This window comes from Phocoena phocoena, chromosome 8 (genome assembly GCF_963924675.1).
Source record: "Phocoena phocoena chromosome 8, mPhoPho1.1, whole genome shotgun sequence".
In the NCBI taxonomy this organism is placed as follows: domain Eukaryota; kingdom Metazoa; phylum Chordata; class Mammalia; order Artiodactyla; family Phocoenidae; genus Phocoena; species Phocoena phocoena.
In genome coordinates this window covers 30,736,750-30,751,289 of record NC_089226.1, presented here as the reverse complement: position 1 = coordinate 30,751,289, position 14,540 = coordinate 30,736,750, and the positions used below count along the sequence as shown (strand labels likewise).

General features: G+C 33.6%; 1 protein-coding gene across 2 annotated transcripts in view; it reads left to right on the top strand.

Annotated features, from left to right (window-relative positions):
* Positions 1–14,540, top strand: part of DYNC2H1 (dynein cytoplasmic 2 heavy chain 1) — a 367,862-nt gene that overhangs the window by 122,490 nt on the left and 230,832 nt on the right. For both annotated transcript variants that reach the window (XM_065882515.1, XM_065882514.1), the window contains exons 56-60: positions 322–435; positions 1,034–1,194; positions 2,152–2,275; positions 3,094–3,215; positions 12,152–12,238. In XM_065882515.1, the coding sequence (XP_065738587.1) occupies positions 322–435; positions 1,034–1,194; positions 2,152–2,275; positions 3,094–3,215; positions 12,152–12,238 (608 nt within the window). The remainder of the gene's footprint in view (positions 1–321; positions 436–1,033; positions 1,195–2,151; positions 2,276–3,093; positions 3,216–12,151; positions 12,239–14,540) is intronic.

The window sequence follows — 14,540 nt, the reverse complement described above, 5'->3', positions numbered from 1 at the left end:
ATCTCAGGGTTGTTACAAGTGTTAAATGTGTATTATTATGATCATTTTCTAAATTATGCATTTCAGACATGTTTGATTTTTAAATAGTAAGCATTTATTACTTTGCTATTCAGAAAAAAATAAATAAAGCATACTTCTTAATAGTAAACATACAGTAATTTATATCATCAGTTTCCTAGGCATTTTAGAAACTCTTATGCCAATTAATATTAGAAAAGCATTTAATAGAAAGTGCTATTTTAAAATAACATTTTTGGTATCATGCTTTTAAATGTTGAGTGCATTAAAATTGATTGGAATGCTATTTAAATATTCCTGTAGGATGCTAGTGAACAAAAGACAGAACTTGAAAGACTAAAACACAGAATAGCAGAAGAAGTCATTAAAATTGAAGAAAGGAAAAACAAAATTGATGATGAATTAAAAGAAGTACAGGTAAGTTTAAAAAAAAAAGAAACAGTGTAAGAGCCATTTACATTTTTGATTACCAACTTTACATAGGAGTTTAAAGCATAAGTCACTTTCTAATAGTATTATCAATGTGGCTTTCACTCAATACTATTTATAAAAGAGAAGCAGGAAGGAAAATCTGCTAGGAGGAGTAAGCAAATTAACTGATGGTTGTTAAAAATAATCTTTGTTTTGTGTGAACCATGTTGTTTTGACTGTAGAGGAAAAAATATTTTGTAGATAAATTAAGATAAACTCTTAGGCTTTTTTTCTTGAGACTTGATTAAATAAGCAAACAAGTCTTAGCATATAAAGAGCCTCTTGAAAATGGCAAATTGTCTCAAAACAAATTAGATTTTCCAAATTAGGCTGTTGTAGTTGTGGTGAGAAGAAACTCTTACTTTCTCAATTTGAACATTTTGTACTTTTTGTGTGTTTCAGGGCATTTTGATATTTGAAGAGAATGGATATTAATAACTAGAGTCATTTTTAATAAAATGACAATAAAACATTATTTGTAAAGAGTTAGTGATTTTTTTCATATATATTTTTTGAAAGTAAAAATGCCCTTTTCGTGTTCTAGCCTCTAGTCAATGAAGCTAAACTAGCAGTTGGAAACATTAAGCCAGAATCTCTTTCAGAAATTCGTTCATTGCGTATGCCACCTGATGTAATCAGGGACATTCTTGAAGGAGTTTTAAGAATAATGGGTATCTTTGATACATCTTGGGTGAGCATGAAAAGGTAAGTTTTTGAATTTGTGAAAAATGTTATTTCACCAATGAATTATACATTCTTTCATATTTTTAAATATTTCTTATATTGCTTCTCAAACTGAATTTCATCTAAGTACCTACCTGGTTACACACTTTCCCCTGATATTTCAAGATGGTCTATGTAATCATATATCAAGATCTATATTTTCCTTTCTCTATAAGTGATTGTTAAAAGTGTCAAAGGAAAACAGGAATGCCTTAAAGTCTTTAAGAACATCTTAATAAACAAATATTTATTTGGTCCTCACACAGTATAGAGCATTGTGTTTACTGTGATTTACTGATGAAATAAATATAGTCACTATTCTCAAAAAGAATCTTGGATTCTTGGCAGAGACAGAGAGACACAGGGAGCAGGCGAGAGCCCCATAAATTATATAAGAGTGATGTAAACTGGAAGAGAAAAGGCTGATTATTAACTCAATATGCAATTATGCAGCTTTAGGTTTCACAGTATAACAATGGTATTGTGGTTTGTGCTGTTGTTCAATTCCATTTTAGGACTTAGGTTGATAGTAGAGTTCTTTCTCTATCTGAAATGGGAGAGAAGATTTAGATTGAGGGAGCACTTTAAAATCTTTCTTATAAAGGAGTCAGAATATTTTCTTGCATATCCTAGAATGTATTAGTACCCAGGGGTTCACAAAAAGGGATTTGGGTAGAGTTCAAGATTATAATTCCTTCATTTTATTGCTTCAGTGTATTCACAGAACATTAGAAAAACTGTTGTGCATCGTTCTGGAGATCCTCGTCTATAAAAAATGACGAATGGTACTTTAGAAGCTTAAGTACTTTAAAAGTACCCTATTTTTTGGTTAACTAATAGATTAAAAGTATTGTATACACCACTTTGTTAAATTGATAATTTTGTTAAAAATAGCAAACTTTATTTAGCCTTATTTGAAGTACTATGCTTTAATTTCAGTTTCCTTGCAAAGAGAGGTGTGAGAGAAGACATAGCAACCTTTGATGCACGAAATATTCCAAAGGAAATAAGAGAGAGTGTTGAAGAACTTCTTTTTAAAAATAAAGGATCTTTTGATCCAAAGGTAATTTTTAACAGTTGTGCCATAAATTCCCTTTCCATACTATATAATATTCTCCTTGTCAAAATATGATGATTTATCATTATTGATTGTTTAGTTTACCTAAAAACTAAAAGTTCATTATAATAAGTTGTAAGTATTATAGCTGGGAAGCATTTACCAGAAGAATTAGGTAAACTATTGTAGAATCTAGAGAGTTGGGGGAAGGTTTATTATCTTAAGTGGTTTTTGAATCTTATGATCTGCTGTCAGTGGTAAGTTCCTAACTAGTCATAACTTCCAACTTGCCTGTATGCTTTTATTTCTTCTAGTATACTTGTCATATAATAACAGTTATCTCTCTTGGGATACTTATATATAATTTCAGCGAACAGTTTAAATTCCATGATTCTGGTCTTTTTTATATCCTTTATTCAAAATGTCATGTACTTCTTCTTTGACACCAATAGCAATTGTTTGAAAATTGCTTTTATCTAATAAAGATCTATCTTGTATATTGAAGAGAAAGAATTGGTGCTTGAACATCGTTGTGGACGGCACATGTATTCATTTTAAACGTGGCTAATAATTACTTTTGTCAATAAAATGTCATTATATTAAAGATTGTATGTGGTTCAAAAAGATTTATTCTTAAGAAAAAATAGTGTATGTATTTTTCACTTAATCAAAATAGCAATTCACTTTATTTTTGCTATAAACCAAAAACTTCATTATTCGGGATAAGTTATTAAACAAATGCTTAAAGAAAATACACTAGAATTAACTTTGCCTTTATTTGAAATTAAGTTAGGATGCGGAATAATTTCTGATGTATTTTTCAGAATGCCAAGCGTGCCAGTACCGCAGCTGCTCCTTTAGCTGCCTGGGTTAAAGCCAATGTCCAGTACTCCCATGTCTTGGAACGAATTCAGCCTTTGGAAACTGAACAGGCAGGATTAGAATCGTAAGTGAAACATAAAATATAAATAGTTCTAACCTTTATTTTCATCAATCTGATGGCCTAGTTATATTATTAGGATTTATTTCTTGTCTGTATCTAAAAAGGCAGCTGACAACACTGAGTCATTTAAATACAAATTAAGAATGTAGATCAAGATGATGGAGTGGAGGATGTGGAGCTCACCTCACCTCACAAACACATCAAAAATACATCTACATGTGGAACAATTATCATGGGAAACTGACTAGAAACTGGCAGAAGAACTGTACAATTAAAGCTGCAAGGAAGATCTGTACATAATTGGGTAGGACAGAAAAAAAAGGCATTTGGTCAGGAACTGAGCCCCTAGGAAGGATCTGTAAGAAAGAAAAGTTCTATATGGGTGGACCCTTGACTTGAAGAGCGAGGAGGTTGAGCCACACACTGGGCATACCAGTCCTGGGCTCCTGCGTGGAAGAGAAAGTCCCCCTCGCCTGCTGGGAAATCTACTGAGACAGACAGAAGGGCTGGAAAAGCCTAGACTCTACTTGTGAGGAGTGCTCGCATGCTGGCTTGCTAACAATCAGGGTCGAGAGAGTTTTGCATTAGTGGGTGCTGCCTTACCACTTCCCAATCGTAATGGGCAAGCAACCCAGGCCCACTCACTGCATCCCTGATGCAAGATTTGCACACAGACTCGGTCTAGCTATGGAGAGACAGACTGGGGAGGCTGGGGTATGATCCGGTGGAGCCATGGAGGCCATCGTCAGTGTGCACATGAGCAGTGCCACAGAAATGCCCAGTGACTAAGCACTGAAGCTCAGGCAGACAGGCCTTGAGAGAGACACAGCCCAAGGGACTGGGGTGTGGTCCAGGTGGGATGGTAGCAGTTGTCATCAGCATGCTCAGGAGTACAGAGCCTTTCATCTCCCAGTGAGAGCACCCTGGCTCTGGCTCCACTCACTCCATACCACAGCTTAGCAGTAGATCTGGGGCAGACAGGTCCTGTGAGAACACTGCCACAGAGGCAGCCCAGATCTCTGGTGGCAGTGCAGTCACTTCAATTCCTGCAGCCACAATGCCCCAGCCGTCAGCCCCAGCCTACTTCAGACCATAGCCTTGCACTAGATCTCAGATGAACACAGCAGAGAAAGGGATTCAACCTTGGGTTGCTTCTGAGCAGAAACGTGAATGCCTACACGGGTGATGCATAGGTCCTCTGTGACTGCATGGGCCTTACTTGCTTCAGCAATCACCTCCTTTTGGGCAGGACTTGAACTCATGGACAGTGGAAACTGATTGAGCCTGACCATCAGGGCTTCTACTCCAACAACTGGGGAGCAGACCTCACCCCTGACAGGTCATTGACAGCCATGGAGCAGAGAAAAAGTCCCACCTCACATCTTGTACAGGCTCTAGATGCTACAACACCAGCCATACCACCTATCAAGGGGATAATAGCCCACACACCCTGAGGAATGATGTGGCTGGCGTCCAACTGAAACCAGCCCTCACACCAAAAATATTGGATTCACACAGTCTACACAGTGATGTTCCCACATAAAAACACCCCTTCAAGACCACAGCAGATAACTGTTTCTGCTAAATTCATAGAGACAAAGAAAGTTAAGTAAAATGAAAAGGGAGAGGAACTACTTCCAATTAAAAGAACAAGATAAATCCCCTGTAAGAACAAATAATGAAACAGACCATGCAGCAGTCTACTAGACCCTGAATTCAAAGAGGAGGTAATAAAAATGCTAACTGAATTAAGAAAGATTATCGATAGAAACACAGATCACTGTAACAAGGACCTAGAAACTATAAAGAGGAGCCAATCAAAAATAGACAATTCAATTCCCAAGATAAAACCAATCTAGAAGCAATGAATAGCAGACTAAATGACACAAAAGAATAAATAAGTGATCTGGAGATAGAATAATGGAAATCACCCAATCAGAACAGCAGACAGAAAGACAAATGAAAAAAAAAATGAAATCAACATATCAGATCTATGGGATAATATAAAACATGCTAACCTATGCATAACAGGGGTTTCAGAAGGAGATGAGAGAAGGGGGTTGAAAATGTATTTGAAGAAAATATGGCTGAAGACTTCTCAAACCTAAAGGAGTAAACAGATACCCAAGTACAGTAAGCACAGAGAGTCCCAAACAAGATGAACCCAAACAGACCCACACTAAATCATATATTAATTAAAATGGCAAAAGTTAAAGAGAGGATTCTAAAGGCAGCAAGAGAAAAACAAAGATTTAGTTACAGGGGAAACCACCAAAAGGCTATCAGCTTATTTCTCTGCAGAAACTCTACAGGCTAGTAGGGATGGCATGATATATTCAAAGTGCTGAAGGGCAAAGCCTGCAACCTAGGATGCTGTTCCTAGCAAGATTATCATTTGGAATAGAAGGAGAGCTAAAGAATTTTTCAGAGAAGCAAAAACTAAAAGAATCCAGCAATACTAAACCTACCCTAAAAGAAATATTGAAGGGTCTTCTCTAAATAGAAAAGAAGCAAGAATCTGTAGGAAAGGGAAAATCAGAATAGGAAAGGCAAATATATAAAAGGATTCAAGATCACTTTTAAAAACCAATACATAGATTAAAAAATAATAATATAATTGTGAAAGTAATTTTAATTACAATTAACAGTAAAAGGATAAGCATGACAGTATAAAATAGGATATCAAAATCACAAAATGTAGGGGAGGGGAGTATAAAAATGTAGATTTTTAAAAAATACGAACTTGAATGACTATCAATTTAAAGCAAATAGATATAATTATGGGTCAACATACTTGAACTCCATGGTAACCTCAAATCAGAAACGTACAATAGATTCACCAAAAAGAAAGAACTCAAGCATACTACAAAAGAAAAACATCAACCCCCTCCCCTTGCCAAAGGAAAAAAAAACTGCACAGTGAAGAACTACAAAAGCAACTGGAAAGCAAGGATTAAAATGGCAGTAAATACATACTTATCAATAATTACGTTAAATGTCACTGGACTAAATGCTCTAATCAAAAGACAGAGTGGCAGATTGGAGGAAAAAACCAAGAAACTACAATTTGCTGCCTTCAGAAGACTAACATCAGGATGAAAGATACACATATACTGAAAGGTGATGGAGAAAGAGAATTCACGCAAATGGAAACAACAAGAAAGTGGGGGTAACAATACTCCTATCAGACAAAATAGACTTTAAAACAAAAGCCATAAAGAAAGAAAAAGGGCATTATATAATGATAAAGTGATCAATATAAGAAGAGGATATTACACTTGTACTGTAGGAGCACCTAAGTATATAAAACAAATGCTAGAAGACATAAAGGGAGAAATTGACAATGATACAATAATAGTAGGAGTCTTTAACACCCCACTGACATCAATGGACAGATCATCCAGACAGAAAATCAATACGGCAAGAACGTTCCTAAATGATACAATAGAGCAGTTGGACTTAATTGATGTCTACAGGGCACTACGTCCAAAACAAAAACAGAATACATGTTCCTTTCAAGCTCACATAGAAGATTATCTAGGATAGATAACATACTAGATCACAGAACAAGCCTCAACAAATTTAAGAGGATAGATATTATTTCAAGCATCTTTTCTGACCACAGTGGTATGGAACTAGAAATAAACTACAGAAAGCAAAATAGGAAAAGAACAAACACATGGAGACAAAACAACAAGCTACTAAAAAGACAGTGGCTCAACAATGAAATCAAAGAATAAATCAGAAAATACCTTGAGACAAATGACAATGAAAACACAACCTTACAAAATCTGTGGGATGCAGCAAAACAGTTTTAAGAGGGAAATTTATAGTGACATACAGGCCTTCCTCAAGTAACAAGAAAAATCTCAAACAACCTAACCTACCACCAAAATGAATAAGAAAGAAGGATAAACAAAATCCAAAGTTAACAGAAGGAACAAAATAATAAAGTTCAAGGGGAAATAAATAAAATAAGAGATAAAAAATAATAGAAAAGATCAATAAAACCAAGAGCTGGTAGTTTGAAAAGGTAAATCAACAAACCTCCAGAGAGACTCACCAAGAACAAAAGAGAAATGACTCCAATAAATAAAATAATAAATGAAAGAGGAGAAATAACAACTGATACCAGAGAAATACAAAAAATTATACGAATACCATGAACAGTTTTATACTAACAAATTAGACAACCTAGAAGAAATGAACAAGTTTCTAGGAACATACAGCCTGTCAAAATTGAGTCCAGAAGAAATGGATAACTTTAACAGACTGATCACTAGAAGTGCAGTAGAATATGTAATAATAATAATAAAAAAACCTCCTTGCAAACAAAAGCCCTGGAGTGGATGGCTTCACTGGGAAATTCTACCAAACATACAAGGAAGAACTCATACCAGTCCTTCTAAAACTATTCCAAAAAATTGAAGAGGAGGGAACACTTCCAAATTCAATCTATGAGCCCACCGTTATCCTGATGCCAAAACCAGACAAAGACACTACAAAAAAAGAAATTTACAGGCCAATATCTTTGATGAATTTAGACGTAAAAGTCTTCAGCAAAATATTAGCAAATTGAATCCAACAATACATGAAAAGGATCATACACCATGATAAAGCTGGGTTCATTCCAGGATCACAAGGATGGTTCAAAATATGTGAATCAGTCAGTGTGATACACCACATTAACAAAAGCAAAGACAGAAACCAGATCATCATCTCAATAGCTGTAGAAAAAGCATTTGACAAAGTTCAATATCCATTCATGATAAAAACTCTCACCCAAATGGGTATATAGGGAACATATCTGAACATAATAAAAGCCATTTATGACAGACCCATAGCCAACATAATACTCAATGGTGAAAAGCTGAAAGGCTTCCCGGTAAATGCAAGAACAAGACAAGGATATCCACTCTCACCAGTTCTATTCAGCATTGTAGTGGAAGACCTAACTACAGCAGTCAGACAAGAAAAAGAAGTAAAAGGTTTACGAATTGGAAGGAAAGATTGAAAACTGTCACTACTTCAGATGACATGATACTCTATAAAGAGAACCCCAAAGTCTCCACACAAAATCTATTAGAACTAATAAATGAGTTCAGAAAGGTAGCAGGATACAAGATTAATACATGGAAATTTGTTGTGTTTCTTTACACTAACAAATATCAGAAAGAGAAAGCAAAAAAAAAAAAAAATCCTGTTTAAAATCGTGTCAAAAAAAGTAAAATACCTAGGAATAAACTTAACTGAGGAGGTGAAAGACATATATGCTGAAAGCTGTAAAACATTGGTATAAAGAAAATTGAGGATGATTCAAAGAGACAAAAAGATATCCAATGCTCTTGGATTGGAGGAATTAATATTGTTAAAATGATTGTACTACCCAAAGTAATATACAGATTTAATGCAATCTCTATCAAAATACTCATGACATTTTTCACACAACTAGAACAAATAATCCTAAAATTTATATGGAACTCCAAAAGACCCAGAATTGCCAAAGCAATCCTGAGGAAAAAGAATAAAGTTGGAGGCATACCCCTTCCAGACCTCAGACTATACTACAAAGCTACAGTAATCAAAACAGTGTAGTATTGGCGCAAAAACAGACATATAGATCAATGGAACAGAATAGACAGCCCAGAAATAAACCCATGCACCCATGGTCTATGACAAAGGAGGCAAGAATATACAATGGAGAAAAGACAGTTTCTTTAACAAGTGGTGTTGGGAAAGCTGGACAGCTACATGTAAATCAATGAAATTAGAACACTCCCTCACACCATATACAAAAATAAACTCAAAATAGTTTAAAGACCTAAATATAAGACATGGCACATAAAACTCCTAGAACAGAACATAGGCAAAAACATTTTCTGACATAAATCATAGCAATATTTTCTTGGATCAGTCACATAAGGCAAAAGAAATAAAAGCAAAAATAAACAAATGGCACCTAATCAAACTGAAGAGCTTTTGCACAGCAAAGGAAACCATCAACAAAATGAAAAGAAAACCTACAGAATGGGAAAAAAATATTTGCAAGCAGTGTGACTGACAAGGGATAAATATGCAAACAATACAACTCATTAACAAAAATTTAAACAACCCAATAAAAAAATGGACAGAAGGCCTAAATAGACATTTCTCCAAAGAAGACATACAAATGGCCAACAGGCACATGAAAAGATGCTCATCATCACTTATTATTAGAGAAATGCAAATCAAAACCCCAATGAGGTATCACCTCACACAAGTCAGAATGGATATCATCAAAAAGTCCACAAATAATAAATGCCGGAGAGGGTGTGGAGAAAGGGAGCCCTCTTACACTGTTGGTGGGAATGTAAACTGGTGCAGCCACTATGGAAAACAGTATGGAGGTTCCTTAAAAAACTAAAAGTAGAGCTACCATATGATCTTGCAATCCCACTCCTGGGCATATATCTGGAGAAAACTAGAATTTGAAAAGATACATGCACCCCAGTGTTCATTGCAGCACTGTTTACAATAGCCAAGACATGGAAGCCACCTAAATGTCCATCGACAGATGAATGGATAAAGAAGATACACAAAATGAATCTATATACAAAATAGAAGCAGACTTACAGACATATAATACAAATTTATGGTTACAAAAGGAGAGAGAGAGTGAGGGATAGGTTAGGCATATATTATTAAAAGACATAGACTATTATACATAAAATAGATAAGCAACAAGGTTTTACTGTATAGCACAGGGAATTTTATTCAATATCTTACAATCTACAATGGAATATAATCTGCAAAAAAAAAGCAAACTGGATCACTATGCTGTACACCTGAAACTAACACAGTATTGTAAATTAACTATACATCATTAAAGAAAAAAAAAAAAGTTAAATAGAACAAAAAAAGAAAAAGCAATTAAAAGATGTATAGCGGAATCAGCTCACTTTTTTCCTTCTCTGTTAAGTTGTTGGAAAGATAAGTTGGTAGAAGTTCCTTTAGAAAGAGCCAAAATTTTGTGAAGGAATACTGTCAAAGTACAAAAAGTAGATTTTAGAAATTTAGAGCTTTTATATTTTTTCCTCTAAGTTTTAGGACACTTTTAGTATATTATTTCCAAAACATTATCTGGCAGGTGTGGGGAAAATTTAACAATTTACTTTTGGGGCTTAAACTTTTAATTTGCTATTGTTACTAAGTTAGTATTATATTTTATCTCATTTTTTCTAAATGCAGACTAAGAGATATGTTCATGATCATTCACCTTTTGAAATTATCTATTACTTCTTACTCTACACAAGGAGATTTTTAGCTGCCTAAGTTTCTTATTTTTTCAATATAATTACATGAAATGTTTGTGTTAAATCATATTAAATATGATTATATATTTTGATTATATAAATATTTTTTACAGCTTAGACATATCATGTTTTATGAGTATATTTCATTGTATACCTTTTGTTATGCTTAATAATTGCCTTATTTTTTCAATTGATTATTTTTTTTCCATTTATGTATCACATATTTATTCATAGTCTTTTTGTCAGACCCTAAAACGTATTTGGAATCTATGTGTTCTATTTAATTTTTTCTTAGTACTCTCCTACTTAGAGCCTTGTGTCCTCCTGTTTCAAGGTGAGTTAGTTCTTCCCCAGGCCTGCAGTCTACAGCTTAAGTTATCTTGAGATTGCTTTTCACCATTATTCTGGGGTTATATTTGTCTCTTTTCTGATCATATTCTCTTATTTTGGGTCTTTGTCTTTCTCTTTCTTAGTTAGTCCCTCATTTTTCTGGAACACATCCTCCATAGTAGCTTCTTAAGCAAGGTTATATGGGATGAAAAATATTTTGAGATTTGCATGTCTAAAATTATCTGTATTATATACTATTATATGTGATCATAGTTGGGCTGGGTTTAAAATACTAGACTAGAAATAGATTAATCTCATGATTTTGAAGGCCTTATTCTATTATAGTAGTTCTCAAAATGTGGTCCCTGAACCAGCAGCATCAATGTTACCTGGGAAATTGTTAAAAGAGCAAATTTTTGATCTCCATCAAGGCTTATTGAATCAGATATGCTGGGGAATGAGACCTTGAAATCTGTGTTTAGACAAAAACTCAAGTTGATTTGTGCAATGCACAAATGCCCAGCAGTGCATGGCAGTGTGGACTGGCCATTTGATGACAACTTCTCAATATTTGTGGGTATTTTTGAGAGGGGTAAGCCAGTCATTTCTCTAGAAGAATCCTAATATCTTCTGCCTAGGGATTGAGTAGGGGTGGTTGGGGGTGGGTAAGGGGCATAAGGTTTGACTTTCAGGGATGTATGTAGAGGAAAGTCTGCTCTCAATGCAGGAGGGATTCTGAGGTCAAATGTTGTATTATCAATTATTAAACAATCTTCGGTATTTAGCCCTATTATTTTCTTCAGAGGTACCTGTTGTCTACATTTCCTGAACATTTTTGAATACTGCTTTTCACCTATCTTCCTGCAGTCATTTAACTTTTGCCCTTTTGTATTTTGGTATGTCAGTTATCACCTTTCAAAATTTTATTAAAATTACTCCTTTGTAGTACTTTTCTCTTTCTTTGTCTTTATTCTTGTGCGTGTATGTTTTAATTTATTCCCTTGGTTTCATTTTAGTAGGATTTTAGAAGGGATAGAAGATAAGTGAATACTTTTAGTCTTCCATTTTTATCTAGAAATCTGTGGGCACAAGTGTTTTAAAATATAGATTCCTGGAAGTGGTATGGTTGGGTCAGAGAATACACTTAATTATAGCATGGCTTTTCAAATCAAATTCTAAGTGAAGGTATTATAACTACTGAATTATTGATAGTTTTCATTGTCATTTATTTACTGCACAATTACATTTTAAGGTGCTGTTGTGGCTTTTTGTCGATAACTAAAGTAGAATGACTTATAAAATTGAATTATATTTTAGAAATTTGCGGAAAACTGAAGACAGAAAAAGGAAACTAGAGGAGCTTCTTAATTCTGTTGGTCAAAAAGTGTCAGAACTCAGAGAAAAGTAAGTTAAGTTTTGAAATGTATTTTGAATATTTGAAAACATACCTCAACTAATACTTAAATTTTGAAAATCTTAGTTATAATCACTGTCTTAATTTTTTGGTATCTCTAAAAGGGGGAAGGATGTAAAATAATATAGAATGTCTTCCTTTTTAAAAACATTTAATAAGAACAAAAATATTTTAAGTTTCTGTATTCTCAAGCATTGGAAAATTGAGCAGGAAGAATTGAATGTAATGTGTTAATGCTGGGAGTGTTTACATTTGGTATTCCCATTTCTTTATAATTTTGACTTCAAGATTTTAGACTCCTTTATTTCAGATGATGCTATAGGACCACCTATTCCATAATATTTCCAGAGGTATATGATCATGTTAAAAAATTTTTGTCGTTTTAACTTTGCCCTTTTTGGTATTAAAAAATATACCTTCATGCAAATATTATTCTCAAATTTAAGAAGCATTTGTGAATGTGATTAATCTTAAAACCTTTCATGTACCTCTGTGTTCCTGTGATTGCTTTTTAATATAGGATAGAAAATATTGGTATGGGAATTATTATAAATGTGGAAGCATTTTCCTTTAAGAATTGTGAAGATTGGAAAACTGGAGAATGTGTCATTAAATATAGCATATGTTATCACTTGCTTTCAGTTTTATGAGAGTAAACCTTTTCTATAAACATATTTTTTCTTTAAGTGGTGTGTTATGTATCCTTTTCTTTCTTATGAAAGAAATGCAAATTATTGCACCAAGAAAAAAATTCATCAGACTGAAAACTATGAATTTTTTTTTCTCTACAGCGTTAGAAAACAGTTATCTCTTTTACATTTATATATATTTATTTATAGAGAATAAACAAAAAAATCTTCAAACCCATAAATTCAATGTTTTTCATATTCCTGAATGTTTTTTATGTTAGACATACAGAAATGAAATCACATAATTTCCTTCCTGGTATAATTAGAGAAGTATAAGAAAAATAATATATTATTTTCAGTGTTACATGCTCAGAATCAGTGCTTAATAATACTCAGATAATTGTCAAATATTTATTGAGTGGTTAGCTTATGATACCAATGTTTGACTCCATTTGTTAGTCATTTGCATGTGTCAGGTGTTGTCCTAGGCACTTTACATATTCATCATTTTTAATACTTAAAACAACACTGAGAGGTGGATATTCTTACATTTTGCAGACTAGGAAGCTAAAGATTGGAAAAATTTATTTGCCTAAGTTAAGCAGTTAGTAAATGACTAAGCAAGCATTAGATCTTGTATTTGTCTGACTCCATAAAGTTCCTTTTCTTAGTCACTATACTATACTACCAGTATTTTGGAAGGATTATTATGAAAACCTTCTGAATAATATTACTGAGGACCTTGTGGATAATGTGACTGAGGAATTGAATTTTTAATTTTATTTATGTGGCTACCATTTTGGACAAGTGGCTCCTAGAGTCTTATGTCTAGGGAAGGGAGGAGTAGAGCACTTAGAGAGGCAATAAAAGTACTGTAAAATGCCTGGAACTTAATATCAGACACACTCATATATGAATTTTAGATCCTCTGCTTACTGTTGGGGAGACCTGTGCAATAATCTGTTTGGATTTAAGTCTCCATATTTATAAAATGAGAATTGTAATACTTATTTTCAACTATTCTGAGAATTGGCAGAATCCTGAGCATTTTGAAGGCACTTACATATTTGTCGAAGGACTAAGTAATAGGAATATTACTATTATATTTAATAAAATAATATATATGTACAAGTATTTTTAAGGAAAATAATTTAAAAGTTTTAAACTTTAGCAAATGGGCACATAGGGAGAGAACATATCTGATGGGATGAATATATCAGGTGAGTTTTAAGATTTTATTTATATTTTTGATAGGTATATATTTGAGGGAGTTAGAGTGAGGGGTGAGATAGGGATAAGGAAGGAGGTGGAAAGTATTCTAGGCAAATGGAACATCCTGTTGAAGGGCACAGCAGATAAAAGATAGGGCATTTTCTGAGAATATAAAATTCTTCCGATGTTGACATATAGTTTTACTGAACTGAGTAAAATGAAATAAAACTGAAAAGATAGATCAATATTATGACTGGGCCTTTGAATGTCATATTCATAAGATTTACATAATGTAGTAGGACATCAAGGCCCTGTGAGAATGTTCCCCTTTAAATGTATGTGTTGGTATTGTGTCTCTTACATTAATGATATTTTATATGCAAATATTATCAATATTATAGTTAATTAAATTATTGTATAAAAGTTCACTTTACTATATAAGCATAATTTA